This window comes from Oncorhynchus mykiss, chromosome 24, assembly GCF_013265735.2.
Source record: "Oncorhynchus mykiss isolate Arlee chromosome 24, USDA_OmykA_1.1, whole genome shotgun sequence".
Taxonomy (NCBI): domain Eukaryota; kingdom Metazoa; phylum Chordata; class Actinopteri; order Salmoniformes; family Salmonidae; genus Oncorhynchus; species Oncorhynchus mykiss.
In genome coordinates this window covers 4,153,680-4,172,682 of record NC_048588.1, presented here as the reverse complement: position 1 = coordinate 4,172,682, position 19,003 = coordinate 4,153,680, and the positions used below count along the sequence as shown (strand labels likewise).

Below are 19,003 nucleotides of genomic sequence, written 5' to 3'. Positions count from 1 at the left end.
ACTTGTCATGCACAAAGTAGATGTCCTAACCGACTTGCCAAAACTATAGTTTGTTAACAAGAAATGTGTGGAGTGGTTGAAAAACAAGTTTTAATGACTCCAACCTAAGTGTATGTAAACTTCCGACTTCAACTGTACCTACATGACAGGTCAATTGGAGACTCCTTGCAGAGGTCCATTATTCTGTATAAGCTGTAAGTTAAGTATAGAGACAAAGTATTTACACATTCAAAACGGTATTCTGGTGCACATCATTTTCCGGTACATACATGACCAGGTATTTAGTAAGAAATGACATGGTAAAATGGTAATTACACAGTAATTATATTCAATCTTTTTGGGGGGGGGGTACCATTTAAGTACAAGGTGGTTATCAATTGTTTTGATTTTTCTTTTAAAATAGTACCAGGAAGTATTAGCTATTATTACCACATAGTTTCCTAGTCATTTTCAGGTGCTCAAAGTGCTTCCAGATATCCAATGGCATATCCACCACAACATCAGCTGCTGTTAAGCAATATCTGACACAATCAGTGTCGATACCTGTGTTATTATTGTCATGAATATAAATGTGTTGGTTGGTCAATTCTGTCCTAAAGCTAAAGACATATTTCATGGAGTACATGTGTTGCACTGATGCACTTTCTTATTTGAGATTTGTGCACTTCGTGTTCAGTGTATGAGATGTATGACTTTTGACCTTTCGAACTGTCGACTGATGCCACCGGGTAGGCTTTGGCACGTTCCATCAGCTTGCCGATTATGGCCGTCCCATTTCCCAGTGGTAAAATGAGGAGCTTTCTCTTCAACTCTGACTTGGATATTCACCTGAGGCCTTGGATAAAGCTCTATCAGTCCATGCGGGCACATTCAAATCCCAGGTATGAATTATGAAACTATCCACTAGTTTATCCAATATTCTAAATTAAATGTGTGTGTGTGTGTCATCTGTTGAGTGTTGCTGTCACATTTGTGCCCTGCCTTGACTGGAATGTTAAAAGTCATCTGAATTGTGAGTGAAAGACTGATGTCTAATAGGTGCCACTTGTTGTGCTTGACCTGTCATTTTACAAGTGAGGCAAAAGGCTCAAAACTCACCAGCACACTAACCAGAATTTTGCTGTCAATGTGTCACTTTTTCATGGACTGAAAAAAAATGAATTATAACACCCCTGTTATTTGTGTTTTGTCATTTGAGGTGTATGGCTTTGATGAGACAGCTTTGTATACATTCCAGTTTTTCAGGAATCATTTAAGAAATTAATTTACCAGGAGGGCCTAAAGCTTTCTTTGGTTTTGACAAAAATAGCAGGATTTAGTATGCAACTCCCCTGTCTCACCAGCAGGTGGCAGAAGAGCCTTAACATTTCTCCTTGGCCATGTCTAGCCACCTCTGAATGAGAGGCGGCATGTAGTGGACATTGAATGGGTAACTTATGAATATTGCCGTGGTAAAGTCAATAGCTGCAAAATCCCCCTGACAACATCTATCCAACTAAGTTGCATTTCTGAATCCTACATTGATAAGCTAAATCCAAATACAAGAACGCCAGAACACACTTCAGTGTACTCAATATACCTCCGTCTTCTTTCTTTCCCTCGGCATGTAAAGTAGAACCGTTGGCTGAATTCAATTGGGAGGGGTGTAAAGTTACATTGCTAACAGAGGAACAATGATCAGGTCTAATAGGAGACCCAGGAATGTCACTGTAGTACAATTTACCCTAAATGTCCCCTGTTGTAAAACCTAATGCCAGCCATTCTTCCACTGACAGAAGGGGCCATATAGCGCTGAACCTCATGAAACCCCTCAGCGCTGGTTAGTGTGGGACCCAGGTGGGCGATGTAATATTGTAATGTTGGTGACTGCATTTTGTGTGTGTTGGGAAAGTCTGAAGTTCCATTAGAATGAATAGGAGGACATTATTTTACAGGCCTCTCCGTCAACACTTCGTGGAGGCTGGATGCAGTACCAGGTAGTCTGTGTAATGTGTTCGTTCATGGGCATCGCCAGTAACCACTACCTAACAAACATGTCTTGTCTGGAGGGCCTATTCACAATGTGTCATATATATATATTGTGTACAAAATGCAATAGACTGACTAGGTGAATGCAGGTGAAGCTATCATATCCCTTATTGATATAACTTGTTAATAAAATGAATTTCGAATCAGTGAAGATGAAGGAGACGGGTTACAGAAGGATTTTTAAGCTTTGAGACAATTGAGACATGGATTGTGTATGTGTGCCATTCTGAGTCCCATCCACCATCACCTCACATATCTGTACACACGCTGACTCAAACACAAACGTGGTGACGTCACTCCGAAGACCCTGTGGAATGATAAGCATTTATTTACAGCATTGCATAAAAAGACAGCAGGGAGAAAAGGCTATGGAACCAAAAGGTGGCATCAAAGGTTCAAAAGTGGTTTTGCAATATAAAAATATGTTTACATCTGAAAAATAGGATGCTGCGCCTTCAAGACAATTGTTCCAAACGAGATATCAACCTGGCTGATACAGTAAACTGTATTTTTGTAGCCTTCTTTTTGCAAACTATCCCCGGTAACCAGCATATTGCTAGTATGTCCACTATTGAAGGTTTACCTTTGTAAATCACTGTTCCTAAAATAAATAAGCTCAGAGAGTAGATTGAATACAGGCGGTGAGGTTAGGAAACCAAATCTTCAGAGAAAATGTGAGGAATTGTTCAAGCTAGAATCCTTAGTTGCTACATACATTTTCGGACGTATAAATTAATGACACAGTGTACCCATTGATTCTTGAAGAATATAACTTAGACATGCTCATGAGCTTAGTTCAACTGTTGAACCCCAATCTGAACCCCAAAATAAAAGCGTTTTATACTCCAAACTAAGTATTTGTAGACAAACACAGTACAGCCTCAAAACATAGTTAAAACTATCATTTTGATATCATGGATGGTCAGTCCTTGCATACTCTTGCTTCGAATTGATCCAGGTCCATCCCTCAGCTTTTGAACCACAACACAGGCAGTGACAGACACAGTATGGATTTCCTCTCAGCGGTATGGACTGACCCTATCAACGCTGGATGGATGGGTATTACAAATGAGCGGACCACAGGACACATTGTCTGAACTAACCGCAACGGGGAAAGAGCCGAACAGAAGTAGTAGGTACATACGCACACAAACAAATAACCGTTGAACAAAATACACATATTTTGAGAATAAAAAGCTATTACCAACAAATGATTAAAACATCAAATAACTAGCAAAAATACACGGTAAAATAATTTAATTAAGTCTTTAAAAAAAATGTTTTAAAGGTGTGCCAATGGTTTCGGTAAGGGACATGCTTCACTTGACGAAGGGAAGCCGGTTTGGAGACCATTTTAAAACGGTAGAACGGACACAAAAAGAGGATAATGTCAGAGTATGTTCCTACTGGCCTCTTCTGCTTTGGAGACCATTAAAAGCAATGAAATAAAACACAAATTGATAAATGGCTTACAGCCAATAACAATTGCTCTAAAAATACACTTTTGTAATAGAGACAATTTGAATTTCATAATTTCTTCCCTCTATACATTCATTTGCCTCAGAGACTTACCCCACTCATCTTCCCACGCTTCTCCCGAAAGTCCTAAGCCCAAAAAAAACATAGGACATGCAACCTCCTGTTACTGCGACCCCTATCCTAATGAGGGCACACGGAGTGCAACACCCATAGTGTTAGCAACTAGAACGGACATGAACCTTCTTATCAAGGTCCAAAAGTCAGCCATGTTGGTCAACTATGTTTTGCCAGCGCGGTGGTAAAACAGTGTAAAACAAAAATGATTGATCTGCACTGTATGTGTGTATTAGCTATCTAGTTAGCCAGACAGTTTGAGGAATGAGTCTATAAAAATGTTTCAAATTAACTGAATATTCCATTTAAACAATACAGTCAATCCACAGCCATACACTGGCTCAAATCAGTTGATGATAAGACCATAAATGCAACAAGTATTGATATTCTATCATATAATAGCACTTTCCAAGAAAACAAAATCTGACACATTTATGGTCTCTTTACATATATTTTAGAGGATATGTACACATAAAAACCTGTATAATATATGTCAATAATTCAGGGTGACATTATTTCTATAGCACAATTTCTGATATATCACATGCTTTACTTTTCCCCCCTGCCTGAGAAAAAGCAGGAAATGCATCACCTATGCCTCTACTGCCATTAATTCCAATTAGACTGGTTTTGAATTTCTCCCTGACCAAGATGGCTGCCATTTTGTCCCATTATGGAACTGAGAGAGATTATGACATATCCTATTCAATTACTAGAGGGGGCTCTCTACGGCAACACCTCTCACACATTCTTGTAACATTGGAAAAAAGTTTGGACTGTGCAAAAACGGGAGATTGTAAGAACATGGGGGCCCTCTTGTGCTTGGCATAGACGCGAGCCCCGGACTGACTAATTGAAATGACACAGTAACAGATGAGAAGCATTGAACAGAGCCACATTAGTGTGTGTGATTTTACAGTGAGCTCGTGTCAGAAAGGTTCTTTTTGCCCAGCAGTGGAACATCACTGAGGATTTAAACTTCATTTGGTGCATCTTATGTACCAACATAGGAATCTTCATCATCTACTCTCACAGAGTGCAGTGAGATAATTAGTGTAGGCTACTTCATACACACAAAAAACATACTGTACATGGGAATAGATATAGAATACAGGGAGATATTTACCTTTTCAAGTCTGCCTGCTGTTATACATTTTGACAAAAATATTTAAAAGAGAGGAAGTCAAGGCCAGCTCTTCTGAACCAAAGCAGAAATAAATAAAACATTTAAAAATTGGAGGCAAAGGATTCCAAACTAGAGTCCTTATAAAAATCTATGTAAAAAAAAAAAAAAGTTAATGTTAAAATCTGAACAGCCTCTGTTCACACTCTCCTTCCCCCTCCCCCCCAACCTGGATCTCTTAGTCTTCTCTTAGAAAGAGAGAAGACACAAGGAGAGGAATCGTCTATGAATGGAAGTCAGAAAAGGTCCTCTCCCCTCCTTTCTGCATGAGGGGGTCACATATGGAGAGTATAGATTGAGGGGTCAAACGGAGGGTCATCGATGACACGGCAGTGAACCACCTACATGACGGACTCTTTCTCAGAGCCGCGAGCCGCCGCCTTCTCGTCGCCCGCACCCCTGCTCTCCTTCTCCCCGATGAGGGGCGAGTGCTCAGGCACGGCGGGCGTGTCATCCTCCATCTTCACCTCGTTTAGCTCCTCCCCCTCCTCGGGCTTGGCAGAGCGGTCCACGTACCACTGCAGCAGCCCGGCTCCGAAGGCGTCGCCCTCCACGTTCAGAACGGTGCAGGTACGGTCACTGGAAACAAGAGAAATTGTCAGATCACGGTTTAAACCAAACCAAACCCGGGTTCTTCCACCGTATCCATAACTACGTCATGTCAATGCTGTGTCAAGTGTGTGAATCAGACACAAAAACGGTCATGGCTGTTATGACATGTATACGACAGCATTATAGAGGCCTTGATGGATGGAGGAGCTGTTCCAATAGAACTGCAGTCAACACGAGGTACTCACACGAGCCAGTCGACGGCGAGGATGAGGGAGATGTCGTTGGTGGGCAGTCCCACTGCCTCCAGGATGATGGCCAGCGTCAGCACGCCCCCAGCAGGGATCCCTGCTGCTCCCACACTGGACGCCGTGGCTGTCACTCTGACAGAGGGCGGGGGGGGGACACACAGGGAGAATTAGTCACTCAAGAGCACAGCGTTTCCTAAAACTCAGCCTAGCAAGTTTGACCCAAGCTTTATACAACTCTGTTTTGTACGTGTGAGTGTGTATATATACTGTAGCTACTACATTTCAGTTTGCTCCGCTTTACCCAACACAACTGCCGCTCTGAATCGGACTGGATTGAATCAAACGGACTAGAGGGAGCGGGACTCACAGGATGGTGAAGACTTGGATGAAGTTGAGCGGGATGCTGTTGAGCTGAGCGATGAAGACGGCCGCCACACACTGGAAGAGGGCGGCACCGTCCATGTTCACCGTGGCCCCGATGGGCAGGATGAAACGACTGATGTGTTTCGACACGCCGTTGTTCTCCTCCACGCACTTCATCATCAGGGGCAGGGTGGCAGAGCTGAGAGAGAGAGAGAGGGGGGGAGCGTGTGAGGGGCTTGTCGTATACTAACAGGTAACGTTACATAGCATTGGAATAGTTGTATTTGAACTGCAGAGTAATGGAGTTGAGCGTTTTTGGCACGGTATAAGAGCAACACTGGTATAAGAGTAATTAAGGCTTACCATCAACTCTAGTATGGTGATCTAGTGACTACAACCGTACCTGGAGCTGGTGCCAAAGCCGGTGGCCAGAGCGGTGAAGATGCCCCACAGGAAGGTGTAGGGGTTCTTGCGGGTGATGATAAAGTAAATGCCCGGCAGGACCAGCAGGCCGTGGACGGCGTGGCCAATGATACAGCAGGCGATGTACTTGCCCAGGCTGGCAAACAGCGTTCCCACGTCCTCCATCTCCACGATCTTCCCTGCTACCAAGAACATGATTCCAAGGGGGGCATACCTGGAGAGGGGGAGAGGTGGGTTACCGTTGTAAATTTGTAAAGACGCAAATACAATAAAAGTACGAAAATGATAATTAAAAAAAAAATATGCATCAATATTACCACGTGATGCTACTACCAATACAACAGTGACTTTGGGCCCTTGAAAAACGCAACTGAAATACCATATTACTATCCTAACAATTACGAGTTGACATGTGAAAGATAAACGCAGGGTGGCAAAACTCATATCACGCGTGTCCCCTCCCACATCTATTCCCAACAGTGCTGCTGGGGAAAGGACTCCCTTACCACATGATCCAGGACACCAGCACCATGGTGGCCTCGTTGAAGGAGTTGAAGAACTTGATGAGGATCTCTCCCTCCTCTCCCAGCTTCCTCAGGGCTACACCAAACACTATGGCAAACACCACCAGTCCTAGGATGTTCATACCGTCTTGGTCTGTGCCAAAGGGAACCTAGACACACACACGCAATATCGCAGGTCAGCGTGACTGATGCCTTTTAGACACGTTCAAACTGTCAACAGCCGTAGGTATTAGAAAGTCAAATGTGACATCCTATATAGATTTCCAACTCATTTTGGCATTTTAGTCTACTCGCCTTCTCAACTGTGATGTTGGGCAAGCCATTAGTGCCATTCTTGGTCACAAACTTGTAGCTGGTAGCGTACTGCAGACAGAGGAGAATTGTTCATTAGGTCACTGATGAAAGACATGTTCTGTTTAGTTAATTACGTGGGTCCCCCCCAAAAAAAATCCTTAAAAAGGAATAATCCACACACATGCGTATTTGTTTAATGAGTCCACTGTTAATACAGTCCCAACACGTTTTACATGTCAGCCATCAAGTTGTCAAGATATAGGACTTTCAAAAAGAAAATTGTAACTTGCTACATCATCATGGTGACGCGTTTTGTGGTAAATCACAATTTGCTTTTTGAAAATTCCAGATCTTGAAAACTTGATTGCGGACATGCAAAACATGTTGGGACTGTATCAACAAGTGGACTAACGGGGGGGTGGGGGGGGGGGGTGGATACCAAAAGATAGTTTGAGTGGATTATTCCTTCAAGTCTCAGTTACTCTCACCCTCGCTCGTACTATTATACGTGTGGTACAAGAGGATACTCACAGACTGAAAGGCAGCAGACACCAAGTTGGAGGGGAAGATGTTTCTGGAAGAGAGAACAAGAGACACATTCAGTACACTACACGGGCACCAGCTATGCTGACAGTGACCCTAATGGTGATCAGAAACCACAGCTAGAAACTAAAATGTCGGGGATTACAGAAAGCGAAACATTCAGTCAAATCAGTGCTGAGGGACACAGGTGCTAATGCAGGTGTGTGACAGCCAGGGCTAAAAATGTATTTTGTTAGCCAGGGCTAAAAATGTATTTTGTTAGCCAGGGCTAAAATGTATTTTGTTTTCTGGTGAGTAACAGTATACATGCAGCCCTGTGCCCTTTAGTGTGCTACAAGAGGTAGAAGTTGCCATGAGACATTCACCTAGTCACAGTTAAGCAGCTTTAACCATTTAAGCTGGAAAACTCATTTGAAACCAGAACTAAGCTTTCTTCGCGCCTCTGTTTCGCTCAAAAGCTATGGGATGGGGCTGAAGAAATGTATCCACTCAAATGCATACAGAGCTATGGATGTAAGAACTGACCAGTTTTAACCATGCTTTGATTCTATTCAGTGTTTGTTTACATTTACGTTGTAAAATACGCTTATATTTTGGTTTCTGCTGGGGTACAACCATTGAACTAAACTCATGAGGAATGCATAAATGAAATACTTCAAGAATCAAATGGGTGTGTGTATATATCTCATTACAAAAATGGAATTTGGGAAAGGTAAACTGATCCTAGGTCTGTGACTAAAAGGTAAAACCCACGGGATACAACCACTAACTGAACTCCTTGTTCTAACGTCTAAGCAATCTTTCCAGGATGCCTTCGTGCTAACTCAATGCCTATAACCTTGGGCACAACACGCCTCACGAGGGAGCAAACCATGAGTGATGAGGAAATAGCAGGGAGCGTTTCAGTGTATTAATCCTCCAACTGCCCCCAGAACTGTTGCTGCTGGGATTACAGGTCCAAACCAAGACCTGCCAAGAGGGGTGGGCAGATGACTGCTGTACAATACAGTACACACCTCAGTGGACTTGCTGTACCACCCCTCAATGCCACATACTGGCGAACATAGTGGGAAACTCTCTTCAGAGCACTAACCCCCCCCCCCCCCCCCCCCCCCCCCCTTCCCTCTTAGTCAACCTCCATATGGATTTAGAGTAATGAGGGATTAACTTCTTTCATGTTTTTATCCTGTATCTCTTTCTGACATGACGGGCGGGCGGGACAGGAAACAACGCATTGTGGGATTTAAGCGGTCGCACCATGTGACCGAGGATAGAATAACTCGAGACAGAAGTTGTCCTGAAACCACATTTTTAGGAAGCCCTGTCAAACCCTGTCAATTCAACAACAAAAATCAATTTCCATGGGTTGTTGCAGGACCTGGTCAAACAGGGAAAGGAAATGCCCTCTCTAGACCGCTCTGTCGCTCTGGATGGGAGTGAAGGTTCCAGCGCAAACAGGAAGTAAAGACGTTAACGTGGCTGTCCGATTTTCCCCCTGACGCCCCGAGCAGCACAACAGTCTGCCCGCCCAAAACTCACATCTCAGTTTATATTTAGTAACAGGCTGACTCTGCCTACCCCCTCCATTTCCCTATTTATTCTTCCTGTTATGCCGTGTCATGACAACCCAATGCCACCACAGCCATTAGAGCTAAATTAGCATAGCCACGGCTAGAATAGACGGAAAAAGAGAACAAACAGGGCTACAGGTGTAAGCCTAATACACACACTCTGACACGTACAGACACACCCTAAAAACAAAAAAAAACACAAAAAAACATTCTGTATGGCAGCCGTACCTATGCCAAAGACCCAAGGAAGGCTTCTCTCGTTTTCAGACATTGTGCATCTCCAGTCCCGACATTCTCTGCATTCTTAGTCAGTAAGTCACTGCCTTGTTCCTTCCCTACCACAGTCCTACAGAGATCCCTAATTGAGGCGCTCCCACCTCTCAAAGCGAGACTGTCCATGAACACTAAACGACTGTGAATGTGCAACAGCACTCATTTAAAAACATTAACCCCTCTCGGTCAGGGTCCACTTTTGGAATGCGATGTGCGCAGACGCCATCCGTCTCCATGTCATATTACTGCAAAAGTTCTGCAGTTGACATTTTGCCATCAATGCCGTGTACACACTTGCGTAACTGCAAGTTGATACTGCATTTGCATATCGGTGTTTAGATTTACATCCCCATGGGGTTTGAGTAATGAGCAAAAGGGTCACAACGACACAGCGCGCCTGATCTTCTGGGTACACGTGGAGCATGGTGATGGGCGTGTCGTGTTTACAACCTACTGGGTGGCGTAGACCTCAGCCATTCAGTGTTGTTGACATGTCGCTTTTATGGCCACTCGAGACCGCCTCTACCTGGTCAAACCGGATCTGCGACTGCGTGTGAAACGTGGCAACCACTACAACGGCACCTTATTTTACATACCAGTGTGAAAACACACCCCATCCTGGACCTCTCTAGACCTATGAGAACCCATGGGTCCCTCCTGGCTGTACGTGGCTAACTGACGCAGATGGTAGACACCCTTGCAGTCACTCCTGAAATACTGCTCAGGGAGGTGAGCTAAATGCCACAGAGACGGAGAGAGAGAGCGCAGGGAGGAGGGGCAGGCCAGTGAGGATGGCTGATGCAACACGCCTGATACCTTACCTCCACCTTTCTTTGTCCTGAAGCGGTATTAACATGATCCCCCATTCAAATCCGAATGAATAGTACTACTGCCCTTCTCTCTGGCTCTTAATGCCGTCTACATATGAACAGCCACGGCCCGTTGTCCTGTATGTTTGTCTCTGTGTTTCGTCTCAGGGTTAGACTAATAAGTACAACACTGCCTGCATAGGGGCACCTGTGAACGAAGCACTGAACTGACAAGTGGGAAAGCAAATGGATGAAAGCCAGGTGGAGATAAGCAGCGGAGGCTGCTGAGGGGAGGGAGAGCTCATAATAAACGGCTGGAACAGAGCAAATGGAATGGCATCAAAACCATGTGTGATGTGTTTGACCCCATTCCACTAATATTGCTCTAGCTATTACCACAAGCCCATCCTACCAAATGAAGGTGCCACCAGCCTCCTGTGGAGATAAGATAAGCAAAGTATAACAGGAAGTGAAGGGGAGTGAGGGGTTATCGTGCCCGGTCGGGAAATTTGATGCCTTGTTCCTCTTCAGTTGGTTTATGACCTTTATTTAACCTCAGGACCGGTTTAAGCCAGTAAGTTATTGAGGTCATTTGTAACTACGAGAACCCGCCACAACTTTTTGTGATATTGTGTTCGTATGTACGCGAGAAAACGGAGGAGAGCGAGAGGAGGGAGTGAAAGACAGTGTGTGCGAGAGTGCGTGCTTTAAAGGGCTCCTCGTTTCCGCTGTAGTGAACCGCTCCTCGGCCCGGCTTGTTGCCAAAACGGGAACCCGAAAGAGAGTGGTCACTTCAAATGAGCCACATGAGTCATGCAAGCTGCACAATTAACCATCATCCTTTGTGGCCTTTGTGTGTGTGTGTGTCCTCACGAAACTGACAACCTTTCTCACTGATTCCCTGCCGAGAGCAACGCGCATCCAAGAAAGTCTTATTCAATTTATTTATTTTTTAATATCAAAATGGCGCACAATGCATTATAAACGAGTGGATTCCTTATGCGTTGGACTGGGAAGGAGAGACCACCCGGTTTCAACTTGTAGATCCTATTATGCAGAAAGCGAGTTGTCATAATGACAACTATAGGTTAAGGAATTACAATCCCATTCATAGAAAGATTATAAATTAACAATATTCATTGCCCCAATACCCCCACCCGTGTAATCTGGCTTTAACGGTTTTCCTGGACCAGGATCTAGGGATCTGGACTCGATGGAGGTTGATCACAATTAATTTTGAGGTTTAGAGGTCACCCACAATGCTGGACCAGGAGGAACAGAGCAACTGACTGACAAAAAAACACAAAAAAAAGAGCGTGTCATTTATAAACGATTTAAAAGGTTGAGTATGAGGCTGTGTTTTTGGCTGCTTCCATCTGCCACAGAGCAAAATAGTAAATCTGCTTTGCAAGCGAATTGTTTTACAAGAAGTTGCTTGTGGAAACTGGCATCAACCCCATACTAGGCTACATCAAGGAGTCTGGCTGCATGGCTTTAACTTAAGAGACACTACACATGCTTCTCTTTATGAACCCAAAGCAACAGACATGGGCCTAATTAAGGTTGCGTGAAGAATGGGCCTCCAACATGAATGTAAATAGCCTGAGAGGGGCTCTTTTTATAATGAAAAACCAGGAGAGCTACTCTGTAGATGTAGCGTGGTCTAGTCACGTTTCGAATCCCACTGAAAACACAGGGTCCTTTAAATTCAGTTCAAACTCGGGAGAATAGGCCATTCTTTCTTATCCCATTGTTGCATAACATGTGAATGTCTAAATGATTGGCAAGATGTTTAGGTTTAAAGACTCCTAACTAATCTAGCTTAATGACCTGATCTAGGACAGAGCGGTGGGCGGGAGTTGGGTCACATGGTTTGCTAGCTTCTTGTGGTAGCATAACAACCCCCCCCCCCCCCTGTCAACAGTCACAGTCAGGGTCTAACTATGTAAACGCAACCTGATGCTTTGGAACATCAGCGTATTAAGATGGGTTAAGACAACCAAGGTCCAGTAAATCATTTGTAAATCGTTTGTTTTAGGATATCAGTTCTGTCGTATTAGTAAGGGGCTCAATGCCACGGAATTTGCCACATTCGTAGGAGATTGAGTATGTTGACCAACTGTTCACCACTTCCTTACTAAATCCAACGACATGGTGAGGTGTGTATGATGTGTATGATCAGTGTACTTGAGAGCCTTTTAGGGCACCAAAGCAGTAGAAGTGTACATTGTAATAAAACTAGAATACACAACCATCATTTTGCCCACTGATTCGGTTTGGAACATCCATTACTGTTCATTGACTGGCAAGACAGATAATGTAGAACAGTATTTCTTAGTGTGTCACCCCTAGGAATGGAAAAAAGTATTCTGAGCATAGGGTTTTTTCTTGGCGCACTGGGGTTGTGAAATGTTTCAGGAAAGTGTGCTTACAAGCAATGACTGTGCAATCATTTCGTTGTCTGTCTCTGAGAACAGCATCATCCCTCTTTTAAAACAACTTTTTTTGTTTAAAGCATGACAAAGTGTGGTAAACCAAGAAAGAACGGAATGTCCAAGATATCTTTCCTCATCTGGTTTTGACAGAGGCATAAATTACGATTTTATTTTCCGGGCGCACAGCAAACGGAACCCCGGCCGGTTGGGGAAACGGTGCCTTTATTTAATGAACCTGGATGGCGCCAACAGTCCCAGAAAGAAGGACTGACAGTCCCCTCTTTCAAAATGTCAAGAGACCTTATTTGTACTGACCCAGCACGAGAGCACTGGCCAACAATTTTAAGACAAACTTGCAGTCAGACTGCTTGGCTCGGTTTTCTAATTCATATGCGGAAATGTATGCCTAATTTGGGAGATTAAAGCAACATCCCAAAGAACCCCACTCAAATTCAAACAGTGGGCTCATTAGCTTGCTGCTGAGGGAGTCTGGCACGTGTGTGCATTTAGTCATTGTGACAAATAAGAACGCCTACAAAACAAGGCAAGGTCGCAGCCACTTCAGTGAACGACCCCCCAAATGGCTATGTCACATCAGCCTCTCTGCCCATTTTGCTTAGCCTAAATCACCACCCTGCCACTGCCAGACAATTGAATCTCACCTGATCAGGTCCAAGAATGAGTCCACCACTTCTTTGGTCGGGGGCAGCTCGCCGTCATCCAACAAAATCGGCTTGGAGCCGGTGTTCGATCCGGGGGAGATGATGAACGCCATGATCACCCCGATTGCTGACGCAATTAAGGTGGTGACCAAAAAGAAGAGCATGGCCCAGCCGCCTAGCTTACCCAGGGCTTTGGGGTCGATGCTGGCAGCCCCGGACACCAGACTGCACACGACCAAGGGAATTATGATCATTTTCAGCAGCCGGATGAGCAGTTCACCAGGGAAACCCACATAGAGGATCTGTGTCCTGCTCAGCTCCATGTTGCGCACGCCAAGTCCGATGAACACCCCGATGATCACCCCGGCCACGGTGAGAATCACCAGAAAGTTGGCCATGATTAACCTCTTGATTTTCTCCGTTGTTGTCTCTTTGGAACACGTATTGTGGCCGAATCCGTTGGCTACCAGCTCATCTTGATGCGCCTCTCCGTTGGATGCCTTCCCCTCCAAGTTGATCTTTTCTGCCATTGTGCGCCCTGAGTGTGTCTTAACACCTAAACAAAATTATTATATTGAGAGAGAAAATGATAGTCAAAGATTGTTTGACTATAGGATCTGTTAGTGTAGCCGTTGGAGATAATAATGAGCTTGTATTGTAGCGAAATGACTCCGGTGAGTTGCTGCGCCTCTCAGCCCGTAATTTATAACCCAACCAGCGCCGGAAAAATGCCCGGTAACGTCAAGTAGAGGGCGGGCTCATGCAGGTTGGTGACGTGCCCAACACATTACCTATTCAAACAACCTTTCTAGGCCATCTGTCCTAATACCAAAATAATTCTAAAATCAAATAGAAGGGGAGCAATATCATCTTACATTTTCTAAACCATGACTGCACAAATAAAATAATTCAAATGGACAAATAAGTAAACATACAATGAGCAATTAAATCACGCATATTTTTCCTATGATTGATAAATATGTTTCAATGACGAATGAAATGACATTTTAGCAATTAGAAGTACACTAAAATGAGGGCATTATCCTGAACCTAGATCAGTGTATCTAAATCCTTCATTGTAGCCTACCACTGCCCTAGATGACACGTTAGGGGTGGATTGCATCAGCATCAGTGATTCAACCTCTCTCGTTCACGCTCAGAAAAATAAGTTGCGGTGAGGGTATAGAATTGTTCCCAGGTGTACAAAAATATCAAAATACACATACTGTACCTTTCAAGGTACACATATAATGTCACATGGTACTGTGTGGTACCTTTTAGGGTACATCTGCAGATAATCTAGTATAATGGTACATTGTACCCAATATTTGTAAAATATAGAAGTTACAATCATCACACACTCAAAAATCCGCCAGTCAGTATCATATTTCGCAGCATACTCTATTGCCAGTTGATTTTTTTTAGAATTGTTTGTTTCAATGTGTGTGGTTTTGCATGCACATAGATTGATTGATTTTATGCTACACAAAGATAAATAACATACATTTTTCGAAACGAATCCAATCCTTTACTGAGATGGTTGTTCCATTTAAGATGGTTTTGTTAGTCTTATTTATCCATTTATCTTAGCTTGACACTCATTCTAAAAGCAGGTTGCAGGTTATAAAAAATATAAATAAAATTGGATATCCTAACTCTGGCTGGGAATAATTACATATCACTTTGCAGGCCAGCCTAGTGTGACCTGCCCGATGTGCTTGCAAACCAGGAGATTCAGACCACTTTGTTAGGGTAAATCTATGCTGTCAAAGTATGTCCTTATGATATGTATAATGTATTGTCAAAAATAGCATAATTTCAATGATAAAATATTCACTTAGGCACTCACTTGGTGAAGGCTACAGAACTGAAAGCCATAGGCCGTGTTTGAGAGGATCAAAACCGCAATGTTTCATGGGTGCCTTGTGACTGACAGACAATTGATCTACAAATAATGAGTCATTACTTATGATGCAAGGTGATTTGTAGATCAGTTAGTTGGGCACTCGCCTGCAGTTCTCAACTAGCCTACCTGGTTAAATAAAGGTGAAATAAAAAAAATAAAAAAAAGTCATTTTGATGCTCTTCATCCAATGGCATTGAGGAATACACCATCTCAGTCATTGGCTTCATCAATAAGTGCATCGATGACGTCGTCCCCACAGTGACTGTACGTACTGTACATATCCCAACCAGAAGCCATGGATTACAGGCAACGTACGCATTGAGCTAAAGGCTAGAGCTGCCGCTTTCAAGGAGTGAGAGACTAATCCGGACGCTTATAAGAAATCCAGCTATGCGCTCAGATTAACCATCAGACAAGCAAAGCGTCAATACAGGATTAAGATTGAATCCTACTACACCGTCTCTGACGCTCGTCGGATGTGGCAGGGCTTGAAAACTATTACGGACTACAAAGGGAAACTCAGACGCGAGCTGCACAGTGACGCGAGCCTACCAGACGAGCAAAATGCCTTTTATGCTCGCTTCGAAGCAAGCAACACTGAAGCATGCACGAGAGCACCAGCTATTCTGGATGACTGTGTGATAACGCTCTCGGTAGCCGATGTGAACAAAACCTTTAAACAGGTCAACATTCCCAAACCCACTGGGCCAGACGGATTAGCAGGACGTGTACTCAAAGCATGCGCGGACCAACTGTCAAGTGTCTTCACTGACATTTTCAACCTTTTTCAACCGAGTCTGTAATACCTACATGTTTCAAGCAGACCACCATAGTCCCTCTGCCCAAGGAAGTGAAGATAACCTACCTAAATGATTACGGTAGCCATGAAGTGCTTTGAAAGGCTGGTCATGGCACACATCAACAGCATCCTCCCAGACACCCTAGACCCACTCCAATTCGCATACCGCCCCTACAGATCCACAGATGACGCAATGTCAATCGCACTCCACACCGCCAATACTTTCCTGGACAAAAGGAACACCTATGTGAGAATGCTGTTCATCGACTACAGCTCAGCATTCAACACCATAGTGCCCACGAAACTCATCACTAAGCTAAGGACCCTGGGACAAAACACCTCCCTCTGCAACTGGATCCTGGACTTCCTGACGGTCTGCCCCCAGGTGGTAAGAGTAGGCAACAACACGTTTGCCATGCTGATCCTTAACACTGGGGCCCCTCAGGGGTGTGTACTTAGTCCCCTCCTGTATTCTCTGTTCACCCACGACTGCGTGGCGTAACACGACTCCAACACCTTTATTAAGTTTGCTGACAACACAACAGTGATCACCGACAACGATGATACGGTCTATAGGGAGGAAGTCAGAGAACTGGCAGTGTGGTGCCAGGACAACAACCTCTCCCTCAATGTGAGCAAGACAAAAGAGCTAATCGTGGACTAACAACGACAGGGCTGTAGTGGAGTGGGTTGCGAGTTTCATGTTCCTTGGTGTCCACATCACCAACAAAATATTATTGTCCAAACATACCAAGACAGTTGTGAAGAGGGCACAACAAAACCTTTTCCCCTCAGGAGACTGAAAAGATTTGGCATGGGTCCCCAGATCCTCAAAAAGTTCTACAGCTGCACCATCAAGAGCATCCTGGCCGGTTGCATCACAGCCTGGTATGGCAACTGCTCGGCATCTGACCGTAAGGCGCTACAGAGGGTAGTGCGAACAGGCCAGTACATCAATGGGGCAAAGCTTCCTGACATCCAGGACCTATATAATAGGCAGTGTCAGAGGAAAGCCCAGAAAAAAACTCCAGTCACCCAAGTTATAGACTGTTTTCTCTGCTACCGCACGGCAAGCGGTACCGGAGCGCCAAATCTAGGACCAAAAGGCTCCTCAACAGCTTCTACCCCCAAGCCATTAGACTGCTGAACAATTCATAAAAATCGCCTCTGGACAATTTACATTGACACACCTCCCCTCTTGTACACTGCTGCTACTTGCTGTTTGTTTGTTCCCTATGCATAGTCACTTCACCAGCACCTTTTTATTTATTTATTTCACCTTTATTTAACCAACAAGTTCTCATTTACAACTGCGACCTGGCCAAAATAAAAAAAAGCAGTGCAACACAAACAATAACACACAGTTACACATCAAATAAACAAACATACAGTCAATAACACAATAGGAAAAAAAGTATATATTCAGTGTGTGCAAATGAGGTAAGATAAGGGAAGTAAGACAATAAATAGGCCATAGTGGCGAAATAATTACAATTTAGCAATTAAACACTGTAGTGGTAGATGTGCAGAAGATGAATGTGCAAGTAGAGATACTGGGGTGCAAGAGCAAAAAAAGGTAGTTGGATGGGCTATTTACAGATGGGCTATGTACAGGTGCAGGGATCTGTGAGCTGCTCTGACAGCTGGTGCTTAAAGTTAGTGAGGGAGATATGAGTCTCCAGCTTCAGTGATTTTTGCAATTTGTTTCAGTTATTGGCACCTACATGTACAGATTACCTTAACTAGCCTGTACCCCTGCACACTGACTCAGTACCGGTGCCCCCTGTATATAGCCTCGTTATTCTTATTGTGTTACTTTTTATAATTACTTTTTATTTTAGCCTACTTGGTAAAGTAGGTTGTCTTCTTCTTGAACTGCACTGTTGGCTAAGGGCTTGTAAGTAAGCATTTCACAGTAAAGTCTACACTTGTTGTATTCGGCACATGTGGCAAATAAAGTTTGATTTGATTTGAACACGGCCATTGGCTCGATCCAAATACTCACCCTTTAAGCCCTCCCCCTCGTTTTTGAGTGTCCCTCGGTGGGGGAGTGTCCCTCAAACGGAGCAACTAGTGTTAGGGACAAGGGAGAGATAAATAACCATCGGGTACGGGACATCACTACATCAATCTGCACAGCAGAAGCCTCCAAAGGATAGTCTACCGCTCAACTTATTGACGAGGAGCCTTGTGTTTTTCACCAATGACTGTACTGGCAGTGGTACTCTTTATATTTCTCAGCAGAAAATACATAGGCGTAGGCCTACCATGAGCAACAAATGAGAACTGCAAAACAACAATATGCCATCAGCCCGGGAGTGAAGGCGTCATAATAACGGTAAAACCTCATGGTCAAACAGGGAAATGGTTCCAATTGTTATTAGCATCTAATTAGCATTTCATTTTGAGGGGGTAAATACAGGCAAATATATTGTCCTCACCTTGTCCTAGGGAGATTACAAGGTTATCAAAATGTTACGCTCGGGTAAGACTACACGAAACACAGCCCTTATTTGATATGTTTCTAAAATCTCCCATGGAAAAATTGAATTGTGGAAAAAAATGATTGGAACCATTTCCCTGTTTGACCACTAGGTTTTGTGTGGATATTATGACTCATACTGTGGTACTCTATATGTAGTATTGTAGACTACTGAAGCAGGACTTTCATTCCATAATTGCAGTTTGACCTGTCACATTCCCGTCATTTTCTTGGGTATCAATGATTAACGAGTGGAAGCAATTAAAACCACTGTTCTGGACCATTTTTTACATTTTTATTTTGTATTGTTTGTCA

The 19,003-nt window shown here is 43.8% G+C and overlaps 1 protein-coding gene across 2 annotated transcripts; it reads right to left on the bottom strand.

Annotated features, from left to right (window-relative positions):
• Window positions 1-2,333: 2,333 nt before the first annotated feature.
• On the bottom strand, window positions 2,334-14,228 carry LOC110503495 (neutral amino acid transporter B(0)). 2 transcript variants are annotated; one of them, XM_036961540.1, is made up of 8 exons: window positions 13,502-14,228; window positions 7,740-7,782; window positions 7,209-7,277; window positions 6,897-7,063; window positions 6,371-6,604; window positions 5,972-6,166; window positions 5,602-5,736; window positions 2,334-5,383 (listed from the first exon to the last, which is right to left on the bottom strand). In XM_036961540.1, the coding sequence occupies exons 1-8, from the start codon at window positions 14,029-14,031 to the stop codon at window positions 5,146-5,148; spliced, it is 1,611 nt and encodes a 536-aa protein (XP_036817435.1). In that variant the 5' UTR covers window positions 14,032-14,228; the 3' UTR covers window positions 2,334-5,145. The 2 variants fall into 2 exon arrangements, with proteins under 2 accessions (XP_036817435.1, XP_036817436.1); XM_036961541.1 differs by lacking the exon at window positions 13,502-14,228 and adding an exon at window positions 9,551-9,707.
• Between the last annotated feature and the right edge of the window lie 4,775 nt (window positions 14,229-19,003).

Bases quoted from the DNA above. Each gene is read 5' to 3' on its own strand.
- LOC110503495 (XM_036961540.1), bottom strand. From the start codon at position 14,031: ATGGCAGAAAAGATCAACTTGGAGGGGAAGGCATCCAACGGAGAGGCG. The intron at 7,278-7,739 runs GTGAGTATCCTC...CTCTGTCTGCAG, and splicing joins TGTCTGCTGCCTTTCAGTCT to TACGCTACCAGCTACAAGTT. The intron at 5,737-5,971 runs GTGAGTCCCGCT...GCCCTCTGTCAG, and splicing joins ATCCAAGTCTTCACCATCCT to AGTGACAGCCACGGCGTCCA.